The sequence below is a fragment of the Mustelus asterias genome, chromosome 26 (genome assembly GCF_964213995.1).
Source record: "Mustelus asterias chromosome 26, sMusAst1.hap1.1, whole genome shotgun sequence".
Lineage (NCBI taxonomy): Eukaryota > Metazoa > Chordata > Chondrichthyes > Carcharhiniformes > Triakidae > Mustelus > Mustelus asterias.
In genome coordinates this window covers 27,154,555-27,181,123 of record NC_135826.1, presented here as the reverse complement: position 1 = coordinate 27,181,123, position 26,569 = coordinate 27,154,555, and the positions used below count along the sequence as shown (strand labels likewise).

The 26,569-nt window shown below is 42.9% G+C and overlaps 1 protein-coding gene across 1 annotated transcript in view; it reads left to right on the top strand.

The window, feature by feature from the left end:
- LOC144479531 (alpha/beta hydrolase domain-containing protein 17B-like) overlaps positions 1–26,569 on the top strand; it is a 65,149-nt gene that overhangs the window by 26,750 nt on the left and 11,830 nt on the right. Inside the window, exon 2 of the mRNA XM_078198317.1 lies at positions 4,798–4,992. Within this exon, the coding sequence (XP_078054443.1) occupies positions 4,798–4,992 (195 nt within the window). The remainder of the gene's footprint in view (positions 1–4,797; positions 4,993–26,569) is intronic.

Sequence of the window (26,569 nt, the reverse complement as noted above, 5' to 3'; positions counted from 1 at the left end):
AGGAAAGGTAACTGATGAAGCAGCTGAAGATGGTTGGGTTCAGGATATTACCCTGAGGAGCTCCTGCAGTGATGTCCTGGGACTGAGATTATTGACCACAAACAACCACAACCATCTTCCTTTGCACTTGACATGACTTCTAACAGTGGAGCGTTTTTCCCCTGATTCCCACTGACTGAAATTTTGCTAGGTCTCCTGAAACTGTCAAATGCTGCCTTGATGTCAAGAACAGTGGTGTAAACCCCAGGATGTTGACTGAGGAGGATTCAGCAAAAGTAATGTCATTGAACGTTAAGGGACGATGGTTAGATTCTCTTGTTGAAAGTAATTGCCTGACACTTGTGCGGCATGAATGTTACTTATCACATCAGCCCAAGCCTGAATATTGTCTGGGTTTTGCTGCATTTGGACACTGACTGCTTCAGTATCTGAGGAGTTGTGAAACATAGAATCCCTACAATGCAGAAGGAGGCCATTTGGCCCATCGAGCCTGCATGGACAACAATCCCACCCAGGTCCTATCCCCATAACCCCACGTATTTACCCTGCTAGTCCCTCTGACACTAAGGGGCAATTTACCATGGCCAATCAATCTAACCTACACATCTTTGAATGCTGAAATGGTGCTGAACATTGTGCAATTATCAGTGAACGTCCCCAGTTCTGACCTTTTGCTTGAGGAAAGGTAATTGATGATGCAGCAGGAGATGGTTGGATTCAGTATACCACCCTGAGGAACTCCTGCAGTGAAGTCCTGGGACTGAGATTATTGACCATGGATAACCACAACCATGTTTCTTTGTACCAGGCGTGACTCCTAACAGTGGAGAGTTTTCCCGCCGATTCCAATTGACTGAAATTTTGCTAGGTCTCCTGACACTCAGATGCTGCCTTGATGTCAAGGGCATACACACTCGCCTCACCTTTGGAGTTCAGCTCTTTTATCTATCTTTGGGCCAAGGCTTAACTGAGGCCAGGAGCTGAGTGGCCCTGGCGGAACCCAAATTGAGTGTCAGTGAGCACATTATTACTAAGCAAGTGCCCTTGATAGCACTGTCAATTACATTTTCTATCACTTTGCCAATGATGTAGACTGTTGGGGTGGAAATTGGCTGAGTTAAATTTGTCATGCTTTTGTATACAAGACATACCTGGGCAATTTTCCACATTTCCAGGTAGATGCCTGTGTTGTAGCTGTACTGGAACAGCTTGGCTAGGGCACAGCCAGTTCTGGACTGCAAGTCCTCTGTACCATTGCTGGAATGTTGTCAGGGCCCATTGTCTTTGCAGTATCCAGTGCCTTCAGCCAGTTCTTGATTTCCTGTGGAGTGAACCGAATTGGCTGGAGACTGGTATCTGTGGTGCTGGGGACCTCGATGGAAGGCAAGATGGACCATCCACTAGGCATTTCTGGCGTAAGGTGGCTGCAAATGCTTTGGCCTTGTTCTTTACACTGATGTCCTGGGTTCCTCCATCATTGAGGATGAGAATACTCGTGGAGCCACCTCCTCCAGTTAATTGTTTAATTATCCACCATCATTCATGACTGGATGTGGCTGGACTGCAGAGAGATCTGGTCCTTTGTTTGTGGGATCACTTGGCTCTCGTGCTGCTTTCGCTGTTTGGCAGGCAAGTAGTCCTGTGTTATAGCTGCACCAGGTTGACTCTTTTAAGTGTGTCTGGTGCTGCTCCTGGCATGCCCTCCTATGCACTTCATTGTACCAGTTGTAACCACAGTATCACCTGCAGTGATTTCTCTTCCTGTTCTAGCACCATTGCTTTGGAGTCCCCAAGGATCTAAAATTGGAATCCCTCCTATTGCTATTTCTCACCTATGTCCTGTGTCTCAAAGACATCATTCAAGATTGTAATGCCAGGTCCCCTGCAAATACTGATGATGGCCAACCCTACCTCGTTACAACCTCTCTCAAAGCGTCTTAAAGCCATTGCACCACTTCTGATCCCCTTGGCCAAGCTTTTGGTCACCTGTCTCTGATTTGTCCTGCTACTTGTCCAGTATCAGGTGCTGAATGGGCAGAAATTTCCTTCAAGTTTATATTGCCTAGACCAAAGCCATTGTTTCAGTCTTTATCACAACAGCGATTTATATTTAAATAGCATCTTAAAGAAAATGAAATGTTCTAAGGAGCTCCACAGGATATAAAACAAAGTATGGCACCTGGCCACATAAGGCGATATTAGCTCAATGACGAGAAGCTTGGTCAAAGAGGTTTTAAGCATTGTCTTAACGGGGGAAGAACATAAACATAAGAACATAAGTAGGAGCAGGAGAGAACCACGTGGGCCCTCGCATCTACTCTTGTCATTCAGTACGATTGTGATTGATTTCCAATTTCAGCTCCAACTTCCACCCCACTGTCTATACCCCTTGATTCCTTGAGACTAAAAGTCTGCTTGTCTCAGTCTCAAGTATGTTCCATGATGGCGCATTGCATCGACAACCCTCTGGGGTAAAGATGTCCAAAGATTCACAATGCTTTGAAGAAATTTCTCCTGGAGAGTGTAGACATCTCATCCTCTTCATCACAAAACCTTCTTTTGTCCACGTCTGTAAATTAGTCTGTCTCTGCCCTGAATCAGCTCAGCTGCTGATCCCATTGTCAATGCCTTTGTTGCCCTTGGACTCGATTATTCCAGAGTTCTCCTGGACCATGCACTCTGCTTAAACATTATCCAAAACTGCTGCCCATATGATTTACACACAATCCCAGACATAAGTAACCCCTGTGCTCATTCACTTACGTTGGCTTCCTGGTTTGGCATTGCCTTGATTTTAAAATTAGCCCTTTATTTTCCGATTCCTCCATGGCCCCTCCCCTCATCTTTTTAACCACCTCCAGCCCTGTTAACTTTTGAGACCTCGGTGTCACTTTAATTTGACCGCTTGAGCATTCCCAATTTCAAATGCTTCACCATTAGCAGCCATGCCTTCAGCTGCCCAAGCTGTGTTCTGGAATTCCCACCCTATGGTCTGTGTTTCTTTAACATGCAGTTAAAACCATTGCACCACTTCTGATCATCTTGACCAATCTTTTGGTCACCTGTCCTGATACCTCTCCACGTGGTTTGGTAAAGATCCTGTGGAACACCTCGAAGAGATTTAAACTACGTCGAAAGGATTATACAAACACAAGTTGGTGCTGTAACATGTATATCCTTACTGTACATGTCCGCAAGTCATTCTGGCACTTAACGAACAGATAACAGACAGAAAGTTGTCTGTTAAATTTTAAGAGATTAGCTCTGAATCTAAATGTCACAAATCTACTTGACTTGAAGACTTGAGTATTTTTCTGAATTTGCTATTTGATTTCAGGTGACTCATTCAGGCACCTGATGTATGTGTTGTGTTGACTGAAAGACTCAAGAACTGAACCTTAGTTGACCATTTAAACATAGGAATACAAAGAACTAGAAAAGATGATTATGATCCATTTGGCAGCTGACATTTGTAATGGCTCCATGAATGTCAGTTACAGTATGGCACCAGCATCTATAAACTATATTGTTTAAAGTTTATTTATTAGTGTCACAAGTAGGCTTACATTAACACTGCAATGAAGTTACTGTGAAAATCGCCTAGGCGCCACACTCCGGCGTCTGTTCGGGTATGAGGAGGGAGAATTTAGCATGGCCAATGCACATAAACAGGATGTCTTTTTGGACTGTGGGAGGGAACTGGAGCACTCGGAGGAAACCTACGCAGAATGGGGAGAATGTGCAGACTCCACACAGACAGTGACCCAAGCCAGGAATTGAACCCAGGAGGCAGCAGTGATAACCATGGTGCTGCCCCACGTGACTTGAAGATTGAGACTAAATTCACTATAAAGACCTTTTGATTATGCTGCACAGCTTGTGTTGCTTTGCAATAAAAATGCTGCATTCTTTGGAGTAGCAAACTGTAAATTTCTATCCATTGTGCTTTTTTGGGGAAAAGTATGTTAGTGTATTCCCGCAATCACTGGCCAGCTGTCAATTTGAAAGCTTTACTGCCTTGTACAAATAAGCGATTAAACCTGGTAGCTACAAAATGGAATCTTGTTAATTGGGTGGATTTTCATTGAGTTATGTGGATCTTAAGCCCCATGAATTGATGCGCTCCATGGTATAGCACCATTGCTGCCCGTCCACTTTATCATGTTGATCCAGGTCCTAATGTGTAGCAGGGTGTATTCTTGAAAGTTTAATCACAAGATGTCCTTGTACCAACTGCTCTATGCTCTCCAGTGGCCCCCTAATATGTCCAATCTCTGGGTGCAAAGCCTTCTCATATCAATTGGAAAGTGAAAAGACTTTTCAGAGCCCAGTTGGATGATTCTTGACCAGCAGTCAAACAGCCTTTTCTTGCTCAACTTCAATTTGTAAATAATAAGTAAGATTTTTAATACCTCTGCTTTTTTTCCCCCGAGTTCTGCAGGGTTGACTACCCTTACCTAGTGGTGTAAAATATTCTAGGGTTATAGGTAGGTCTAGACGGTAGGGATGAGTTCGGCACAACTTGTGGGCCGAAGGGCCTGTTTGTGCTGTAGTTTTTTCTATGTTTCTATGTTACCTGTTTGTTTATGGTCTTTAATGCCTAGGTATAATCCTGTTGTGTCAAAAATCAATTTTTGGAAAATTTTACCATTTTAAATAAGGTTCCTTTCAACATTTTTATTTATTCTACAGGTCCAGTGCACTGTGGTAACATTTGCTTTTTGATTTCCTTGCCTCAATGATGGCATCAATAAATTGACTTGACCAATTTGTAAATGTGTTTTATTTTGTTTTCAGGTTCACCCTTCTCTTCTCCCATGGGAATGCAGTGGACTTGGGTCAGATGAGCAGCTTCTACATTGGACTGGGCACCAGAATCAACTGTAACATCTTCTCCTATGACTACTCAGGGTATGGAGTCAGCAATGGAAAACCTTCGGAGAAGAACCTGTACGCTGACATTGATGCTGCATGGCAGGCATTGAGGACCAGGTATATTTATCAGATGTTTCACTGACCATTGAAAGCATTCTTTACTCGTATTGCAATTTCTCATCTTACTGTAATTTGCATATTTAGCTCCTTGCTTTGTAGGCTTTAAGGTTCATTATGTGTCTGACATATTTGGGTACTGCAGAAAACATGAACTGTATAACTGTATAATCCCACAAGTGGTAGTGTTGAAATATCTGTACAAAAGCAAAATATTGCAGACGCTGGAAATCGGGAATAAGAACAGCAAACATTGAAAATAGTCAGCAGGTCATGCAGCATCGGGGACAGAAACAGCGTTAATGTTTCAGGTTGATGGCCTTTCTGGTGGGGACCTGATCTTCAGGACGTCCCAAAGATTTCTTCAGCTAAAGGATTACCTCATGAAGCTTAGGCAATGTTGTTACATGGGCAAACAAAGCAAACCAATTTGCAACTGCTTCTGGTAGAACTTTTTGAGAAATGTTGTCCAGATTGCTGAGGTGGTTCCCTGATCTTCTCTCGAGTAGGATCGTGGAATCTTTAATATCCATCTGAACAGGCACACCGAAACTTGGTTTTGCATTTCACTCAAAGGATGGCACTTTTGTGTTATATGGAAGAGTTTGTCTAGATTACGTACTCAAATCTGTAATGGTGCTTGCACACGTAACACAAAAACATAGAAGATAGAAGCAGGAGGAGGCCATTTAGCCCTTCGAGCCTGCTGCGCCATTTTTTACGATCATGGCTGGTCATCCAACTCAATAGCTTAATCCTGCTTTTTCCCCATAATCTTTGATCCCATTCGCCCCAAGTGCTATATCCAGCTGCCTCTTGAATACATTCAATGTTTTGGCATCAACTACTTCCTGTGGTAATGAATTCCACAGGCTCACCACTCTTTGGGTGAGGAAATGTCTCCTCACCTCCATCCTAAATGGTCTACCCCGAATCCTCAGACTGTGACCCCTGGTTCTGGACTCCCCCACCATCGGGAACATCCTCCCTGCATCTACCCTGTCTAGTCCTGTTAGAATTTTATAAGTCTCTATGAGATCCCTCATTCGTCTGAACTTCAGCGAAAACAATCCTAAACTAGTCAATCTCTCCTCATACATCAGCCCCGCCATCCCCGGAATCAGCCTGGCAAACCTTCGACCACGACGTGACCTACTTAGGTAAAAGTACTGTTATCACAATTTTGGGAATTTGCGCTAGATATTTTCTCATGTTCAGCATCATTGGCATGCTCTGAATCCTTTGATTCACAGTGCTGCTTTTCCCAGGATTGTAGCACAAGACCCTTCGTCCATAAGCTAACTAACTATTGATGTACTGCAAATGCCACCATTTGGGTTCCCCTCCTCGTGTCGAATTGAAAATACTCTCAATTCAAGCATGAATTCGAACTGGTATTTGGTTTATTTAACTCGCATAAATGAGTAGTATATAGTTCTCAGTGATAATGTTCAAATCTCTACACAGCTCCTTGATAGTGAACACAAGTTCCAAATTCCATAAATGTCGGTTCATTTCTCCAGCTAAGCTACTTAAAGTTAAGCTAGCTCAGGTATTTCACATACAGGAATCTTCTGCTGCTGGCTGCTAACCTTACAACTCTGTGTCAGAAGGAGAGAGACTCTTTTCTGTCTTCTGTTTTAAGTCTGTATGTCATGTGAGTTTCATAATTAACTCTGAATGAATAAACCACACACATTGACTGGAGATAAAGGCGAAGACGGAAGAGTAGTCTCAGTCTTGCCTTGGAAATTGGAATTGATGGAAAAAAATTTTTAAAAATCACCTTGCCCTTCCCGTCACTCCATTTGTGGTGATTTTATGAGCTCAAGTGAGAGAGGAGTAAGTCTATCTTCTGTATCAGCTTGTCATGTGTTTGCTTGATATTCATACAAATGCAGAGACAGACTGGTATGTAACAACTTATATTTATATAGCACTTTTAATGTAATAAAACAGCCCAAGGTGCTCCACAGGAGCATACTAACATCAGTCCAGATGCCCAAAAGCTTGGTCATATCATGGATTTTTAAAGGATTAGTAAAAAAGGAAAGCAAGGTAGAGAGCCAGGGAGGAATAAGGAGGAAATTCCAGAGCTTAGGGCCTGGGCAACTGAATGCATAGCCCTCAATGATGGAGCTATTAAAATTGAAAGTGTTAAAAAGGTCCGAATTAGATGAGCAGAAATATCTTCGAGATTTGTGGGTCTGAAAGGGTTACAGAGGGAAGGTGGAACATCGAGGGATTTGTAAACAAAGGTGAGAATTTTAAAATTAAGATGTTGCTTGACTGGCAGCTAATGTAGGGCAGTGATTGCAATGTTGATAGGTGAATGGGAATTCATAGAATCCCTACAGTGCAGAAGGAGGCCATTCGGCCCATCGAGTCTGCATCGACCACAATTCCACCCAGGTCCTATCCCCGCAACCCCACGTAATAGAACATAGAACATAGAAAGCCACAGCACAAACAGGCCCTTCGGCCCACAAGTTGCGCCGATCACATCCCCACCTCTAGGCCTATCTATAGCCCTCAATCCCATTAAATCCCATGTACTCATCCAGAAGTCTCTTAAAAGACCCCAACGAGTTTGCCTCCACCACCACCGACGTCAGCCGATTCCACTCACCCACCACCCTCTGAGTGAAAAACTTACCCCTGACATCCCCCCTGTACCTACCCCCCAGCACCTTAAACCTGTGTCCTCTCGTAGCAACCATTTCAGCCCTTGGAAATAGCCTCTGAGAGTCCACCCTATCCAGACCCCTCAACATCTTGTAAACCTCTATCAGGTCACCTCTCATCCTTCGTCTCTCCAGGGAGAAGAGACCAAGCTCCCTCAACCTATCCTCATAAGGCATGCCCCCCAATCCAGGCAACATCCTTGTAAATCTCCTCTGCACCCTTTCAATGGCTTCAACATCTTTCCTGTAATGAGGTGACCAGAACTGCGCGCAGTACTCCAAGTGGGGTCTAACCAGGGTCCTATAAAGCTGCAGCATTATCTCCCGACTCCTAAACTCAATCCCTCGATTAATGAAGGCTAGTACGCCATACGCCTTCTTGACCGCATCCTCCACCTGCGAGGCCGATTTAAGAGTCCTATGGACCCGGACCCCAAGGTCCTTCTGATCCTCTACACTGCTAAGAATGGTACCCTTCATTTTATACTGCTGCTCCATCCCATTGGATCTGCCAAAATGGATCACTACACACTTATCCGGGTTGAAGTCCATCTGCCACTTCTCCGCCCAGTCTTGCATTCTATCTATGTCTCGCTGCAACTTCTGACATCCCTCCAAACTATCCACAACACCACCTACCTTGGTGTCGTCAGCAAACTTACCAACCCATCCCTCCACTTCCTCATCCAGGTCATTTATGAAAATGACAAACAGCAAGGGTCCCAGAACAGATCCCTGGGGCACTCCACTGGTCACTGACCTCCATGCAGAGAAAGACCCCTCCACAGCCACTCTCTGCCTTCTGCAGGCAAGCCAGTTCTGGATCCACAAGGCTTTAGATCCCCTGACTTTAATGGGCAATCCCACCCAGACCTGTTTCCTGTAATCCCAGATATTTACCTCGCTAATCCCCCGCACCTACACATCTTGAGACATGAAGGGGCAATTTAGCATGGCCAATCCACCTAATCTGCACATCTTTGGAGTGTGGGAGGAAACCGGAACACCCGGAGGAAACCCACGCAGACACAGGGAGAATGTGCAAACTCCACACAGTTACCCAAGGCTGGCAATGAACCAGGTCCCTGGCGCTGAGGCAGCAGTGCCAATCACTTGGTGTGAGTAAGAACACCAGCAGCAGAATTTTGGTTAAGCATTGGATTAGTTGAGTCTAAAGGTAACCAAGTGCCTGAATGAGTGTTTCAGCAGCAGATGAGCTGATGCAGGCATGAAGGTGGGTGATGATGCTGAGGTGTAAATAAGTAGTATTGTTGATTATGTGGTCAGAATCTCATCCTGGCGTAGATAGGACACCAAAGTTGTGAACAATCTGTCTTGGTCTCCGATGTTTGCCAGGGAGAGGGATGGGGATTGTAGCTGGGGAATGGAGTTTGGCCTGGGGACCTAAGACGAGGTAAAAGCAAAATGCTGTGGATACTGGAATCTGAAACAAAAACAGAAAACGCTGGAAAATCTCATCAGTTCTGACGGCATCTGTGGAGAGAGAATGGAGCCAAAGTTCTGACAAAGGATCATCCAGATTTGAAATGTTGGGTTTATTCTCTCTCTACAGATGCTGTCAGATCTGCTGAGATTTTCCAGCATTTTCTGTTTTTGACCTAGACGATGTCTTTTGTCTTCCCAATTTTTAACTGGAGGAAATTTCTGCTCATTCAGTATTGTATGTCAGAGAAGCAATCTTGCATTTTAAAACCAGGATTTCCTTTTTTCTCTGGAACCAATTTGACTTGTGATTCATGGCAATGCATTCATTTTATAACACTCTATTGCAAATTGGTGAGCATGTCCATTGTTATTACTACTTGGTACTTGCAACAAAGGCGAATGTGTATTCAATGGGGGAAGTCGGCCGCACACATTGAGCTAAGAGATCTCACCTAAACTAGAGCACTGATGGGTAGTGAGGTGGACTTCTTTACCACTCATTCAGTTATGGTGCCGTGCATACAGCGTTTTGTTATAATACAGCATTAATTGTGACCTTTGATAGGGTAGTTGCAATCCAACCTAATCTTATAGTTCAATTGGGATTGGATCAATAACTGGATGAGTTATTCTGTTGTGTAACATTTATGAATCCTATGAAGTGTAAATCCAGTGTTTCTAACAAAGGTGCTGATTTGCATTTGCAACGTGTTGCTGTATCTCAAAGGGCAAGTGAGTTTGGAGATTTCCAGATGGCAGTTGTTTGCTTTCTTGCAGACTAACTCCAATTATTTGATTACTATTGTTACCCTGCCATTCTGCAATCTTCCCATGAAAGTGCATGATGCCATTATGCTGAGCTTTTAGTTAAACATTCAATTTAGTAACTATTGACTTTGGCTGTGAAACTGGGTGCCTGGACATCTCTGACTACACCCATTTCTATCCGTACATTAAACAGCACAAAGACACCATCTAAGCTAACAACTGATAATCACATGCAAGAGTTGGAATCGGAAACACTTGGGCCTTGAAGCTCTTTCCACGGTACTTAATTTTGGGGTCAGCTGATAATTTAAGCCCTTTTTTCTGATTGCAAGCACTTAATTGGGAGCGTTTCACTGCGCACTAGCTGCTGCTAAGTCATTAATGCATTCCTTGTAAATGTGATCATTTTGCTGGACCTAACTCGCAGAAGAAAAACTCCCCCTGAGGTATTTCTCTCGCCAGCCCCCATGCAGCAAAGCAAGTAAAACTACAACAGCAGGCGAGGGCTTAGGCAACACTGTTTTCCCCTCCCACCTGTTGGTTCTGAACTGTCAGTTAAATAAAAATAACTTGTTTGAAAGGGTTATTTTAATTTTGAGAACCTTTTCCAACCTTAAATATGACACATTTGTTGTCCCTGATGATGCTGCTGCTAGGACCTCGCTGTTCCACTGATCTGGCCATTCCAGATATCTGATATCAAAAAGATTACAAGTCCAATTTTCCATCCAGCTACTAGGGACACTGTTACCTGCGCTGCATAATATGATGACTCGCTTGTTATGTTAGTGGTGTCATTTTTAATGGCTTCATTTATTCCTTTCCAGCCTCCGGTGCGGTAAAGTTTCATCCTTGCAGATTAATAGCTGCTCCTTCAGTTATGGCCCAGAATAGAGTACACTCTCGTTTAACATTCCATTCAGATATCACAGTGTGAAAGATTTTTGTTTTTCTTACGTGATATTGTTAGTTAGAAAAATAAAATTTGTTTTTAATGGTTGGGTGTTTTATCTGTTCTCATTTTCTTCTCCCTCTGCTTGCTAACCTACATTGGCTCCTGGTCCAGCAATGCCTCAAATTTAAAATTCTCATCCTTATTTCCAAATCTCCCCATGGCCTTGCCTGTTCATTATCCACCGAGGTCTCTGTATAGCTCTGATTCTGGTCTTTTGCTTACCTTTAATTTAACAGTAAATAGTCTCTCAACACCAGGTTAAAGTCCAACAGGGATATGGTCCAAGTGCAGGTCAGTGGGACTAGGCAAAAAATGGTTTGGCACAGACAAGAAGGGCCAAAAGGCCTGTTTCTGAGCTGTAATTTTCTATGGTTTCTAGGTTTATTTGGTAGCACGAGCTTTTGGAGCGCCACTCCTTCATCACTCACCTGATGAAGGAGCGGCACTCTGAAAGCTTGTGCTACCAACTAAACCTGTTGGACTTTAACCTGGTGTTTTGAGACTACTTACTGTGCCTACCCCAGTCCAACGCCGGCAACTCCACATCTTAATTTAATAGCAACACTATTGGAGGTTCCAACTATCCTGGGTCTCTGGAATTCATTCCCTGGATCTCTTCCACTTTCTGCACCTCTCTCCTCAACGCCACACCTTAAAACCTACCTCTTTGCCCAGGCTGTTGGTCACCTGTCCAGTAGCTCCTGATGTGTTGTATTTGTTGAGATAAGTGGCTGTTATAGATACTATATAAATGCAACTTTTTTTCATTATTCTTGGAACAATAAGATGTGAAACCTGTAACTGTGAAGTGTCTACTGATGTTGAACACTCCAACTGATGCATGAAAGCGATGTGAGAAAGGATATTTCACCAACTGCTTTCTGCCTTTCTCTTGAGATCACCTGGAACCTTGAAGGGGATTGGCACCTGAGCTCTGATCCCTTGATCACTAGTACAAGTTTTCTGCACATCAAATGCTATCAGTCAGCCAAACCAGGCATTTGGAGTATGGTAAGCGTAGAAAGGGGCTGAAATAGCATGACCATCGGATAGAAAATACTTGAATATCATGAAAGTGAGAGTTGAAGGGAAATAGTCAAATTCCTTTTATTGCTCAACCCTGTCATCCTTTTTATTGTGGTGACGATTAACATTTATAGAAATTGGCCATCTTGTCTTTGTTTTCTGACATTGATGTATATCTTTGATATTTTAAAAATTGCAACTGTTGTTTACAGGCAGAACTCTTGCTGCCTGCAGCAAGGTGCTCTTTCCCTTCCCTTTCCCTGCTCATTGATTCCAGTGGGATAAAGCCTGTGCAGCTGCGTGGGGAGTTCAAAGTGACTCCTTGCTATATAAAAGAATTACTCAATCATCTAGACATATCCTAGCTGTCTGCTCTTCAAGTGGAAAATAATTACCAAATTATAGTCAGCATGAGTGATACAATCAAAGTTCAAAGGCAGGCCTGTCAATTCTCTGTTCACAGTACCCTTACCTGTGACTAATTATCTAGCAAAAGGTTATGAATTGATTAAATTACCCTATGTGGCCCTAAGATACAGCAGTTGTTCAATCCTTTCCCCACAAGAACCTCTTTGAAGCCTATTCATATTATGTAATCTGGCATTTTATGTCTCCAAGCACTTTAATTGCAACTGAGACACTGTTACACAACAGCTTTCCGTTTTACGATAACCAAAGATGTGCAGGTTAGGTGGATTGGCCATGCTAAATTGTCCCTTAGTATCCCAAGATGTGTAGATTAAATGGTAAATGTGTGGAGTTACAGGGATGGGGCAGGGGAGAGGACCTGGGTATGGTACTCTGTCAGAGATGTGGAGATGCTGGCGTTGGACTGGGGTAAACACAGTAAGAAGTTTAACAACACCAGGTTAAAGTCCAACAGGTTTATTTGTTGGCAGGGAAGGAGATACAGAGGCATATGAAACTAGAAGACAAAAGTGTGGCTTTTGCTACCAAATAAACCTGTTGGACTTTAACCTGGTGTTGTTAAACTTCTTACTCTGTCAGAGAGTCAGTGCAGACACAATGGTCTTAATGACCTCTTCTGAACTGTAGTGATTTTATATTTGCATCTCACTTTGAGATTGTGCGATGTGACAATAGTTATTTTCAAACAAATAAGTTAAAGTTTACTTATTAGTCAAAAGTAGGCTTGCATTCACATTGCAATGAAGTAACTGTGAAAATCCTCTAGTCGCCACAATCCAGCGCCTGTTTGGGTACACTGAGGAAGAATTTAGCATGGCCAATTCACCTAACCAGCACTAGTCTTTGGAGTGTGGGAGGAAACTGGAGCACCCGGAGGAAACCCATGCAGACCCAGGGAGAATATGCAAACTCCACACAGACGGTGACCCAAGCTGGGAATGGAACCCGGGTCCCTGGCGCTATGAGGCAGCAGTGCTCACCACTGTGCCACCATGCCGCCCATCTGTGCAAGTAGGTTGTTGTAATAGACATTGTATAACGTAGCTAACGTGGATTACTTTGGGCAGGTAGTGAGGCATTGAGGGTTAAGGGAGAGGGTATACAGCCTGGCAAAATCTCTTACCGTGCCCATGAAGTCAGTTCTGGCTTGCAGGCGAGAATAGATATTTAAGGTAATGAAAACTCATGTATCTCCACCCTCCCAAATCAGTTGTATGCAACTGAATCTTAACTCTTGAAACAAGGAAAGAGAACCTTGCATGAGAAAGTGACCAGTTTTGGGCTGCTTTGTATGTTAGACAATACCATGCCTCTATGCCCTGTTTTATTGTATTAGTCGTACCATCAAATGAAAAATGAGGTCTTTCACCTTTGACACGTTGCCAGGGGTTGGAGGGAGAGACCTAGGGAAGGAGATACAGAAGCATATGAAACTAGAAGACCAAAGTTGGAAAGAAAGTCTGTCACTTTTTGTTTCATTTTGATGTGATGTGCTTTCAGGTACGATGTAGATTCGGTAGGCTGCACATTTAATCGCTTGGGGCTAAATTAGCTCGTGTCAACGGAGACGTAGGTAGACATTATAATTGCTTTCAACATGCCTGGACTAGGCAATGGAAAAATCAGGCAGGTTTCCAGTCTACATTGATTCCAGTAACGTATTAAGTGCGCATGTGTGGATCGGGATGAGGACAGCATTAGGTCACAACTTTAAACCCCACCCGTCCCTTGATGGAAAGCCGGTGGTGAACCAGTTAAGATAAGGGCAATGATTTACCCGCTCAGAACCCGCTACCTTCCTGGTATGTCTCGATGCTAATTTGAGCAGGATTCCACCCCAAGCTGGCCCAGGCCCTAATCTGCACTTACTTCCAGTTCTAAGCAAGGCTGCTCATCCTGCTTTGTGATTTTCTACTTCTGCTCATTAATCAGTATTGTTTGGAACCAAACTCAGCCAGGGCTCCAGTGAAAACATGATCCATGTATGTGGACTTCCCAGAAGCACGTTTCATGATTTGCAAGCATTCTATCTCTCTGTAAACTTCAGAGACTTGGACAATCTACAACAGGCACCTCAAAACACTGAAGGTGTACTACTAGCAGTGCCCTTCACAAGATCTTCCAAATCTAGAGGCAAGAAAGGTGGTCTAGTAGTGGTGTCCTCTCAAGTCAAACATGCCCAGCATCAAGACCCTAATCACTCAACACCAGCACTGCTGGCCAAGACATGCAGTTCATATGCCTCACACCAGACCCTCGAAGCAACTGTTCTACTCAAAACTTGGTCACCATATGAGACTCCCAGGAAGACAGCGGGAAGACTTCAGGGATGTCCTCGAGGCATCCCTGCAGAGGTCAAACATTCTCGTTAACTCATGGAGACCCTGACTTGTGACCAACTAAAACGGAGAAGGTTCATTTAGAAGGGCAAATTGCAGTTGAGGCACTGCGAGAGTGTGCAAACCTCCAAATAACCTATCTACCCAGCCCTTCAAGCACCACCTACCCTCCTTGTGGCAGAGTATGCAGATTGTACATCAGATTTTTCAACCATCAAACCAGAGTGGAAACAAGTCATCCCCTATCCTGAGGGAGTGCCTACACAGGAAGGAGCTCATTAAAACTGGGGCTTCTGTATAATATTAGTTCCTGGATAATAAAAGAAGTGCTAAACACGTGTTGGCAGTGCAATTTTTTATTTTAAAGCTTCTGGAGTATTTGCAATGATCTGAGCTCCTGTTTGCCTGATTTTATTTTTGTTCCTAAAGGCTTGGGTTTCCTTGATTTCATTCCTCTTCTGCCCCTTTCTCTTCCGCCCCTGCCCATTTTCTCTCATTTACCTATGCATTATCAATTGTAAGATGCTCCTCTACATGAGGGGTCCAGTATAAATTGTTTCACAGCTGAAAGAAATGTGATTGCTGGCAGTTGTGCTCAACTAAGCTTTCAAACTCATTTTCTCCAACAGTAATACTGCAACTCCTACCTCAAATATCTGTCCATGCCCCTGGCTCAGCCCATCTTCGGCCAAGACCCACATTCATGCTTCTGTTATCGCCAGTTGACTATTTCATTGCTTTCCTGGTGAACGTCCCACCTTCTACCCATTGTAAACCCCAGCTCATCCAAAGCTCTGCTGCCAGTATCCTAACTCTCACCATGTTCCTTTTATCTGCTAACACAGTTCTCACTCGGCTACATTGGCTCCAGACCCAGCATCACTTCAAACTTGAAATGCTCATTCTTGTGTTTGAATTCCTCCATGGTCTCAGTCTTCCAATCCCTTTAGAACTACAGAATCTCTACAGTGCAGATGGAAGCCGTTCGGCCCATTGAGTCTACTGACTCTCCGAAAGAGCTTCTCACTCATGCCCTCCCTTCCACCTATCCCCATAACCGTGTGCATTTCCCATGACCAATCCACCTAACCTACGCATCTTGGGACACTAAGGGGCAATTTAGCATGGCCAATTCATGTAACCTGCACACCTTTTAGACTGTGGGAGGAAACCAGTGCACCCGAAGCTATCTTCTGTTACCTTGACCCTGAACTTTTAATTGTCTCTCTAAACCTATGCACCTCAATAGCTCTCTCTTTCCTCTATTAAGGAGCTCCTTATAACCTACCTCTTTGACCAAGCTTCTGGTCACCTATCCCAATAACTTGTTGTCAGATTTTGTCTGATAAAGCTTCTGGGATGTTTTACTATGTTAATGGAGCTATACAAGTGTGAGTTGGTGGTCAATCTGTCAGTAGGATTGTTAATTCTGTGAGAAGAGATGTGCAAGTTAGGGTTGGGAGATTGAAAATGTCAGCCATTTCAGTGAGGTGTGCAAAGGTCAATGCTGTGGGTTTTATCCAACATAAAAGGATGAGATCCTGATGAAATGGGCTTAGGAACTCAATCTGTACAAATCCTTGGACAGTTGTTAATAGAAGCTGGTAATTTATGCCTCAGTAGAGGAAACATTACAAATGTATGGCTGGTAGAAGCATCTATGTAAAAGTAGCAGTGTTTGGAAAGCATAATATTACAATTCAAAAGAGAATGAAAGTTTGAATTAAAATTATAAATCCTGTTCTGGATAAAGTATATGGTGGATGCCACAGAAATAGTTCTTGCCCAGGAAACACATTGGCCATGCTAAATTCTACGTCCGTGTACCCAAACAGGCACCGGAGTGTGGCGACTAGGGGATTTTCACAGTAACTTCATTGCGGTGTTAATGTAAGCCTGGTTGTGACACTAATTAACTAACAAATCTTTGCTTCTGCTTTTAGGAAGAAATTAATCCATCAGCATATTGTCTGATAGCTGGGAAACTGTCTGGGGTATGACAGCCCCTGAAAGTGACTTGTGACATTGAACATGAAGTGAGATACAGAAATGAGAGGAATTGTGTAGCACTCAGTCCCTTTGTCTAAATAAAATTCCTTTTTCATTTGTGTTTGTAGGTTAAATGGTCACAAATGAAGGAGGTAGGATCTCTGGATAATTGGGAGTGTGAAATGCAGCTTGCTCTGGATAGCTCTGCATTCATCTGAATCATTTGCTACTTGAGAAAGGTGGAATCCTCCTCCTCCAAAGTTTTCCTCTCCTGAAAGTCCTGACACTCCATGGAAACTGCTGTTCCCTGAACATATCTAAATGGCCATTCACTGAAGATGACAGCAGTCTGTTCAATAGGGCGAGGGAGAGCTCATCACCCAACATGCATCAGATGGCAATCCCGGCAGATTGCTTTTCAGCGACCCACCCACCCCCCGACCTTTGCTCACTGAAGCCAATTGCAGCACTCTGTGCTAATGCTGACCCCAGCTCAGTTAGCCAGGATCTACCCATTTTCTGCATCTAGTTTTCAGTGGGAGATCGGTGCTCTGCAGTTTCCATCCTGTGGTTGAATTACGAGCTGAGTGACACGTTTATTAGCTGTGCCTTTGGGAAGTGTACCTCCTGTTTATAAATGTACATTTGTACTTTTACCTTTGCATTAGGAAGCCATTATTGATTTCCCCTAAATTATATGATGTGTCAAACAAAACTTTTCCAGCACACTCAAAATAGCAATAATTCTTTAAACTGTATAAGATGCAATAAGTCTATTTATGGGGCGGCATGCTAGCACAGTGGTTAGCACTGCTGCTTCACAGCTCCAGGGACCTGGGTTCGATTCCTGGCTTGAGTCACTGTCTGTGTGGAGTTTGAACATTCTCCTTGTGTCTGCGTGGGTTTCCTCCGGGTGCTCCAGTTTCCTCCCACAGTCCAAAGATGTGTGGGTTAGGTTGATTGGCCATGCTAAAAATTGCCCCTTAGTGTCCTGGGATACGTAGATTAGAGGGATTAGTGGGTAAAATATGTAGGGATATGGGGGTAGGGCCTGGGTGGGATTGTGGTCGGTGCAGACTCGATAGGCCAAATGGCCTCTTTCTGTGCTGTAGGGTTTCTATGATTTCTATGATTTATATTCAGTAATGTTTAGATTATATGCAATTAATCCTGATGAATGCCTGACTATGTAATTTGCTAGAAAACTTGCTGTCAGTGAACCGGGGGCTTGTGCATATGGTAAATCTGAAGCTTGTGTATTTTTTTGGACCACTTTGTCCATCTCGTGACTGAAACACAATATTCTTGTGTAAAGTACCAGAAGCATATCGAGCATCTCAAATGGATGTTTCTGTTAAAATTCAATGGAAGATAGATAGTTACAAATTCAAACAATTCTCATGCTCAAACGGGAGTCAAGCTTAGTAGATAAGGACTAGAACTGTTAAAATGGCATAATCATTAGTGACGAGGCTACTGTTATTAAAGCACAGAGGGCCCTACCCTGCGTTGGAATGTCTTTCTGTTCTGAAGTCTACTGCTTGTCAGGCAATCGTGTACAGAAGTCTGATGTTGCCATAACACCAGCACGTTGAAACTGAGATTTTGTTTTCCATAAAAAGATGTAACAGAGAACTGTCTGCCTCTGTGACGACTGTGTGGTTTTTGGCTTTACATAACAGGATTTCCTCTTCCAGGACTGGTTGTGCTGCCACAAATGGGGCACAACAGTGGCAGAAATACACACAGATCGTGTGACGCCACTTTGCACCCATTTCCAAATACAATTGCCGTTCTGCACCGTCTCTGCTAGAAAGGACTTGAGCTTCTGCTTAAAAATAAAAGCAAATGACTGCGGATGCTGGAATCTGAAACCAAAAGAGAAAATGCTGGAAAATCTCAGCAGCTCTGGCAGCATCTGTAAGGAGAGAAAAGAGCCGACGTTTCGAGTCCAGATGACCCTTTGTCAAAGCGCTTCTGCTTTCTTAGTTTACTGTATGTAGATGACAATGGGAAAGCAGAACCTGCCAAGCTACCCAATATTCCTTTCTTTCTGCCTGTGCCTCCATTGCCTCTGCGTCCAGTAGTTGGGTGACTCATCCCCGGGATAGCAGCAGAAGTTCTGCAGTGAACTGTAGAGGAGAGGGCTTCGGTCATCACGTGTCCTATCTCTCACCTCTCCCATGTCCCAAAATGATGGCGTTTCTTCCATCTTTAGTCTGAAGTGAAAGTTGTGTTTTGATTTTTTTTTTTGGGGTGGGGGCTTTGTACCTCCTTTTTAAGCTGGGTGCTGCAGTACCCTGCTGTATTTCCCTCCTTGGTGACAGAGGTCGAACTGGGTGTTCTGCCTGCACATTTTGCTGAGGACAGGATCATACTTAGCTGTGATAACTTTCAGTCAGCTAGCCACCCACAGCCGCCTCAGTTCATGCAGACAAAATGGTGGTTCTGGGGAAATATTCATGGGTGACTGACATATTACACTGTGTACCCGGGAAAGACTGTGCATTCAGGAGACCAGAGCTGGTTTTCCATAGACATTTGATTGTTAACGGATATATTGTTCAGTTTGGTATCATGTGATATCAGCAACAGCTGGAGGAAAAAGAACAGCTCTGAATTGGGTTGCGACATTTGAATTAATATGAGGATTATAGATAACATGCTGTTGAAATGTGGGATAATTTAAAATTAGGAGCCAGATTGTTGAGGTCAAAGCCTATGCAAAGAAACTTGTGATGCTTCTATAAGATGACGTATTGCTCGAGTACAGGGCACGAGACAGCACAGGATAAGGGCAGGACTCCAATAATTCTTTGTGTTGGCACTGGCGCAGTATTAACAGCTGTCATGTGCACCATGGGACTAAACTGTTGAATTAAGTAACACAGTCTGCTCTGTTTTTTTCTTTTTCCCTCCTAATTTCTCCCTTGTCGTGTTGACTCTTTGCTTAGATACAGTTTTGTTATTACTGGCAGTTATACAACACTTGACACAAGTGGCTGATCTTCTCCCCACCCCACTCCGTCTTTTCCTGCCAGTTTTTTCCCCCTCCCTTTTGTTCTCCTCTGAAAGGGGTGACTCTTGCTGGGATATGATTCCATTAACACTGATATCAATCACGTCCACACAATTGTTTTCCAAAAGTTACTAGCAGATAGCAGTTCAGAGCAGGAACTGTGCCAAAAGGACGCTTTCCTCTCCTTTTGACCCTTGATCGTATCATCAGCACAAACCAGGAAGGGATCGTCTGACCTTGCTCAGTGCCATACCCAGAAGTTCTTTTACACACCCAGCTATCAGGCCAGTTTGTTCTGTCAATTCAGTGTTGTTTAAAATAATAAAATAACACATGTTGCCATGCCTTTTGCACCAGCATTCTTACTGTTCACTAAGGCAGAGTGGTTGGCACTGCTGTGTCTCATCGCCAGGGACCTGGGTTGGATTCTCAGCTTGGGTCACTGTCTGTGCGGAGACTGCACGTTTCCTCCAAGTGCTCCGGTTTCCTCCCACAGTCCGAAAGACATGCTGATTAGGTGCATTGGCCGTGCTAAATTGTCCCTGTGTACCCGAACAGGCGTCGGAGTGTGGCGACTAGGGAATTTTCACTAACTTCATTGCAGTGTTAATGTAAGTCAACTTGTGACTAATCATTACACTCTAACTTTAAACAAGCTGTCCTGATTATTGGTGCATGGAGTTGAGATGTGGTCAAAGATGCAAGTAAACTCCTCTTGATTGACTTGTTTTTCCAATTTCTTCTACACTCCTTCCATTGTGGGTGATATCTTTTCTCTCTATGCCTTCTCTCTCAAATGCCTGACATCGATGGGGAATTAACCATGTGAAGGATCCTTGACAACAACACATCGCTCTGCCACAGTGTGACCTGATACAGTGGAGCATGAAATGGCTGAACCATGCAGAACAGCTACTTAAATGTTTAAATCTTGCACTCACTCAAATGCTGTTTAATTCAAGTATTGTTAATGTCTAGAACTGTAGTGAAATATATTCCTCCTGACAATGAGCTGGTCACGAATGTTTCCTGGGATCTTATCTGTTACTGGTTTCCAATTGTATGCCAACTTGTAGTTATTGTATAGAGGTAAGGGGGGAGCATATCCATGCCATTTCTGGGCCTTTGAATACAACAGATAACTTCCAATTATTAACTGTCCTCGCCCTGTCCCTTTACCCATGGACCAGTCCTTGAACTCGATCAATCTTTTACTGAAGACTCAATCATTTAAAATTAATGTTAATCCACTGTTGGTATGGGTAAGTTAGTTTTTGTTCTCATTAGAGTTTAAAAACATGTTGCCAATTTATAGCTGTGTTCTTGACACGTAGACAAACTTGCTGCTTTTGTGACATTGGCCGGAAACTGGATTCTAGCTCCCAACTCTTTTAGCTTTAAGTGAATACAGTATTTTGGTTGAATTGAATGGCAGCATTGTGATTGGAAATTATGTTAACTGTATTTACACACCGATTTTACTATCAACAGATTGCTCTAGATATCTGTTTTGACAACTGATTTCTTTGAAGCATTCTATGATACAAGAGGAAAATGACCTAAATGTTATATTCTGTTCATCGGATTAGAGAATTTTACCTACACCCTTGGCAGTTAGATAAAGATTAGTTGTCAAAAGAAAAACACACCTCACATCATACTGTGGTATCAACAAATTGTGGAATCTTCCTGCTGATCTAGTCAACAGATTCTCTTTGTGGCTGAGATTAATTATTGGGTGCTGCAGCTTTTCCAAACAAAAGTCAACATCCCAAAACTTGTCATTTTACACACACAACTGACTATACCTGTGTGTAAATTAGTTGGCTTAAGCGTGTGCATTTTTATACTTGCCAGCAGATCTCCCATCAGAAGATAACCTGGAACATTATGTCATGTAACATGCGATCAATTCCACTGTTACTAAACCTATATATTATGTGCACCGTCCTTTTTAAAGCTAAAAAGCCTAATTGCTATAAATGGGTATACACAAGTTGGTTGAATTCCAGTTGGGCATTTTCGAGTTTAAGTCGCAATTGTGTAGGTAAATGTGCCATCAAGTTTACACGTAGTACAGTCTCATTGGCAGCAATGAGACAAGTAGTGTAATTGAGTAACTTGCTAGTGGCATCGTTTGAGGGGGTATATATTAGCCAAACATTGGGAATATTCCTTTGCTCTTTAAAAGAAAATATAACTTTTTTTAAATGTCAATCTGAACAGTCATGTTGGAGAAATGGTTTAAAGGCCTGGATTTTGCAGTCAGGTGAAAGGCACCTTTCACCTATCTTGCAGCAGCCCACAGACCTTTTGAGCAAGCACATTACAGTTCCAAGAGATCATTTCCAGCATGGTATCCTCCTACAGTGAATCTGCGGCTTCTCGGAGCAGCTCAAATAACATGACTTTCCAGTTGGATTGAAGAATTCTCATTGAGACCTGCAAATTCTAAATCAGGAAATATGAATTAAGCATTTAATTCTTTGTAAAATCATGCAGAAAAAGTGAAATGGGGAGGGAATGAAAGGTTTGAGAAAACAAAAAAGACTTTAAAACCTTGCACTTTAAAAAATATATATATATATTATTTTTAGAAAACACTCCAATAATTACATTCTAAAGGAATGAGGCTTCAAACTTGTGAAATTGCATTTTAAATATCAGGAGTTGTTTTGCAGTAATTAAGGGTCGTCACAATCTTAAATTAATTTGCACCTGATTGCCATCAGAATATCTCGCCCTTTTTCTGGATTATTTACTATGTTAAGGACTGCTACTTAACGCCCTTGCATTAAGTTGAGTGTTTGTGAGGTTCAAATATAGCATAACTTGCGGAGAAGATAGTAAATCCAGAAACTGCTTCAGTTTTGCTTCATAATAAGGGTGAACTCCGTTCGCCTCACTGTTCTTAACACACAATTTGGGCCATTATCTGCACTTAAAGATGGCACCTCCCTTCGTACTGAACTGAAGTGTCAGCAGTTTAGGTTACGTGCTCAGACAGACTTGTGGAGTGGAACTGAAACCCATGATCATAGAAATCATAGAAGTCATAGAAACCCTACAGCGCAGAAACAGGCCATTCGGCCCATCAAGTCTGCACCGACCACAATCCCACCCAGGCCCCACCCCCATATCCCTACACATATTACCCGCTAATCCCTCTAACCTACGCATCTCAGGACACTAAGGGGCAATTTTAGCATGGCCAATCGACCTAACCTGCACATCTTTGGACTGTGGGAGGAAACCGGAGCACCCGGAGGAAACCCATGCAGACACGGGGAGAATGTGCAAACTCCACACAGACAGTGACCCAAACCGGGAATCGAACCCAGGTCCCTGGAGCTGTGAAGCAGCAGTGCTAACCACTGTGCTACCGTGCTGCCCTTATCTTAATATGATATATTTTAATGTACATAAATGATCTAATTGGTAACGAATAGAACATCTGCACAAAATGAGGGATACGTTTGATGGACTTGACCTTCGCACTCAGTCACCAAAACAACTTTTAACATTTCAGAAAAAGGTTTCAATACTGATGAAATTCTTTTCTTTTGAAAATATAGAAATGGGAAGAAGTTGCTGAATAAATATCAGCTGCTGTGATTACAGGGCAGGAAGTCGCAAAGTTGTTTGTTCAGTAAGTTGTAATAAAATACGGGGAAATTGTTTTTAAGCTCTGGAGGTGAAACAGGGAAGAGCTACAAGGCTGTTGCCAGAGAATTGAATTATGAAAAATCACTAGTAAAGTCTGGGGGGGGGTCTTTGGGAGTAGAGACTATTCCATGTGGTGAGGACAGTTTGGGTTTTTCATAGAATCCCTGCTGTGTTTTTCATAGAATCCCTGCTGTGCCGAAGGAGGCCATTCAGCCCATCGAGTCTGCCCCGACTCTTGCAGAGCGTCTTAGCCAGGCCCTATCCCCATAACCCCACCTATTTACCCTGCTAATTCCCTTGCCCTATACATCTTGGGACAATTTAACATCATAGAAATCATCATAGAAACCCTACAGTACAGAAAGAGGCCATTCGGCCCATCGGGTCTGCACCGACCACAATCCCACCCAGGCCCTACCCCCATATTCCTACATATTTTACCCACTAATCCCTCTAACCTACGTATCCCAGGACACTAAGGGGCAATTTTAGCATGGCCAATCAACCTAACCCGCACATCTTTGGACTGTGGGAGGAAACCGGAGCACCCGGAGGAAACCCACGCAGACACGAGGAGAATGTGCAAACTCCACACAGACAGTGACCCAAGCCGGGAATCGAACCCAAGTCCCTGGCGTTGTGAAGCAGCAGTGCTAACCACTATGGCCAATCCACCTAACCTGCACACCTGTGAACTGTGCGAGGAAACTGGAGCACCTGAAGGAAACCCATGCAGGCATGGGAGAATGTGCAAACTCCAGTCACCCGAGCTGGAATTGAACCCGGGTCCTTAACGCTGAGGCAGCAGTGCGTAGCCACTATGCCACCCTTTTCCTGGGTGTATGAGAAGTCAAATAGCCTTTTGCTTATCTGTATCTGTCTTATGATCCTGCATACCGTGAAGATTGTGCTGCATTGTTGTACAGAGTGTAAGGTGTGTGTTGTTAATGTGTGCAACTTCCCCAATGTTTTTTAACATTTAATAAATAGTGCTTGTTGTTGAAGGTTAGGGCATTGTTGGTTTGTATCATTTCCCTCTGTCTGGAATGTGAAAGAGTTTTTGTCTGTGGCCCAGTCATAGCACTTTCACATTTGTCAAAATGTCATTATTTCAATCCATACGCAAAGATCTGTGCATATAACTTAGATCAACACTCAACGTGCTGTTATTAGAGGTGTGCTTTCTTGTGGGTTAAAGTTAAATTTGTACTTGGTCTGTGTCCTTGGGTGGATGCAAGAGATCTTTTGGCGTTGATTGAAGAAATGGTACCCTGGCCATCATTTTATCCCTTAAACAGCAGCATTTCTAATGCATAGCTGGACATTTATCCCATTGCCATTTGTGGAGCCATAATGTATGCAAATTTGATGTCACGTATGCCTTTTAAAAATAAAATGTTTTTCAAATTGAACTGTAAGCCATTAAAGAGAAAGGTTGACAGTATGAACAGAAGCCAATGTTCAGTCCTATATCCGTATCAATATCTCACTGCAATACAGTTGGTCCAGTATGATTTCAACTATGCCTACAAGGAGTATGCCCAAGACCCACTCGTGCTAAATGTGTCCTCACTTAAGTTCAGGTTTATGCCGGATAGGGGAGTTTTACTTCGTGTCTGAGATCACTAAATGTGATCTGGCTTGAAGTTGTCCCTAGATGCCCAAAAAATTGAGCAAAGCCCCAAAGTGAGTCTGTTGGAAGAAAATGGAAGCTTCCAACTCCGGTAGTAAAATGTGAACAGAATATTCAATCGTGCAAATCTATAAAATAAATAGAAGTGCCTGGGACAACATTGAAGGATTCGAGGACTAATGTCCTCTCAAACTAAGGATTTAAGGATGTTTCTTTTTGAATACTGTCCAGTTTGAGATTGCTGAAGCCTCTGAAGTGTTAAAAATCTGGTCTCGCGCTCCCACACACATGCTATTCTCCAGATCATTATAAGTGTTACTGGATCGGAGATGAGGATTAGTTTGAGAATTTCCTTTGAAAATGCTGAGGATATGTATAATCACTCCTGGAGGAATCATACAATCGTAATGTACAATGGCATCACTTGAATGTACATTTCAATAAAAATGTATCTGCAGTTTCACAAAATATATAATGTCTGGCTTTGAATTCAATAAAAGAAAATTTGTATGCATTCCTTTTTAACATTTTGGTATTTAAATAGAGCTAATGTATTCTGATTCATGTTATATTTTGAATTGATGTATCATTGGGAATAAATTCCAGCTCTCGCTGCCTCCTATAAAAATGTAGAAATGAGTTTTTTAAAATACTACAGCAAAAGTCTTTATGATCTGGCATGTGTAGGGCTTGGGTGGTGCCAGTTCTTGTATTTTGTATTTGTATTGTATTTGCCAATGGAATACAACACCATTTCTTGTAGCATGAACTCTGGAAGTAAAGAACATTATCCTTTTTATTTCTAATCTTCAATACATGAAAACATAAAGTATAAAATAATATAGTATACAAGTATGGGTTCCACAGGGATGATATGATTGAGGTATATAAAATTGTGAGGGGTCGTGATAGAGTAGACAGGAGGAACATGTTGGCAGTGTGTTCAAAAACCAGAGGTCATAGATTCAAGCCAAATGGCAAAAGAATTAGAGGGGACATGAGGAAAAACCTTTTTACGCAGATGGAGAGAAACTGTTCCCATTTGCAAGGAAGCCAGGAGACCCCCGATTTAAGGTGATTGGCAAAACAGCAATCAATAGCAGAAGGAAAACCTTTTTTTACGCAGTGGGTGGTTAAGGTCTGGAATGTGCTGCCTGAGTGTGTGGCGGAGGTAGAAAGTATGGAGAGTGGGTCTAGCTGAGTTACTCATGCAGAGAATTGGCACAAACACCATAGGCTGCATGGCCTCCTGTGCTGTTAACTATTCTTTGATTTAGCTAACTCTGTCCAAGGTCTGTTGCTGTACTGCCCTGCAACATGTAGAAGTTGTACCTTCCATTAGGAACAAAAAAAATTGGCATGAGTAGAAAACAGGAAATCCCATTCATGCGCATCACTGAGTACCACTGAGTGGGCCTTGCTATTGTTGACACAGTTGAGCACATTGATTATAAAGTTGGCTCATTGTGCCGGGGGAATGCTGCAGTGTTGTCTTTTGGTTGACATGTTACACCAAGGTTCCGTCTGTCTATTCAGATGGACATGTAAATGCTTCCATGATACTATGCTAAGAAGAGCATTGAATTTTCCTTGTGCCCTGGCCAGCAATTATTCCATCTTTGG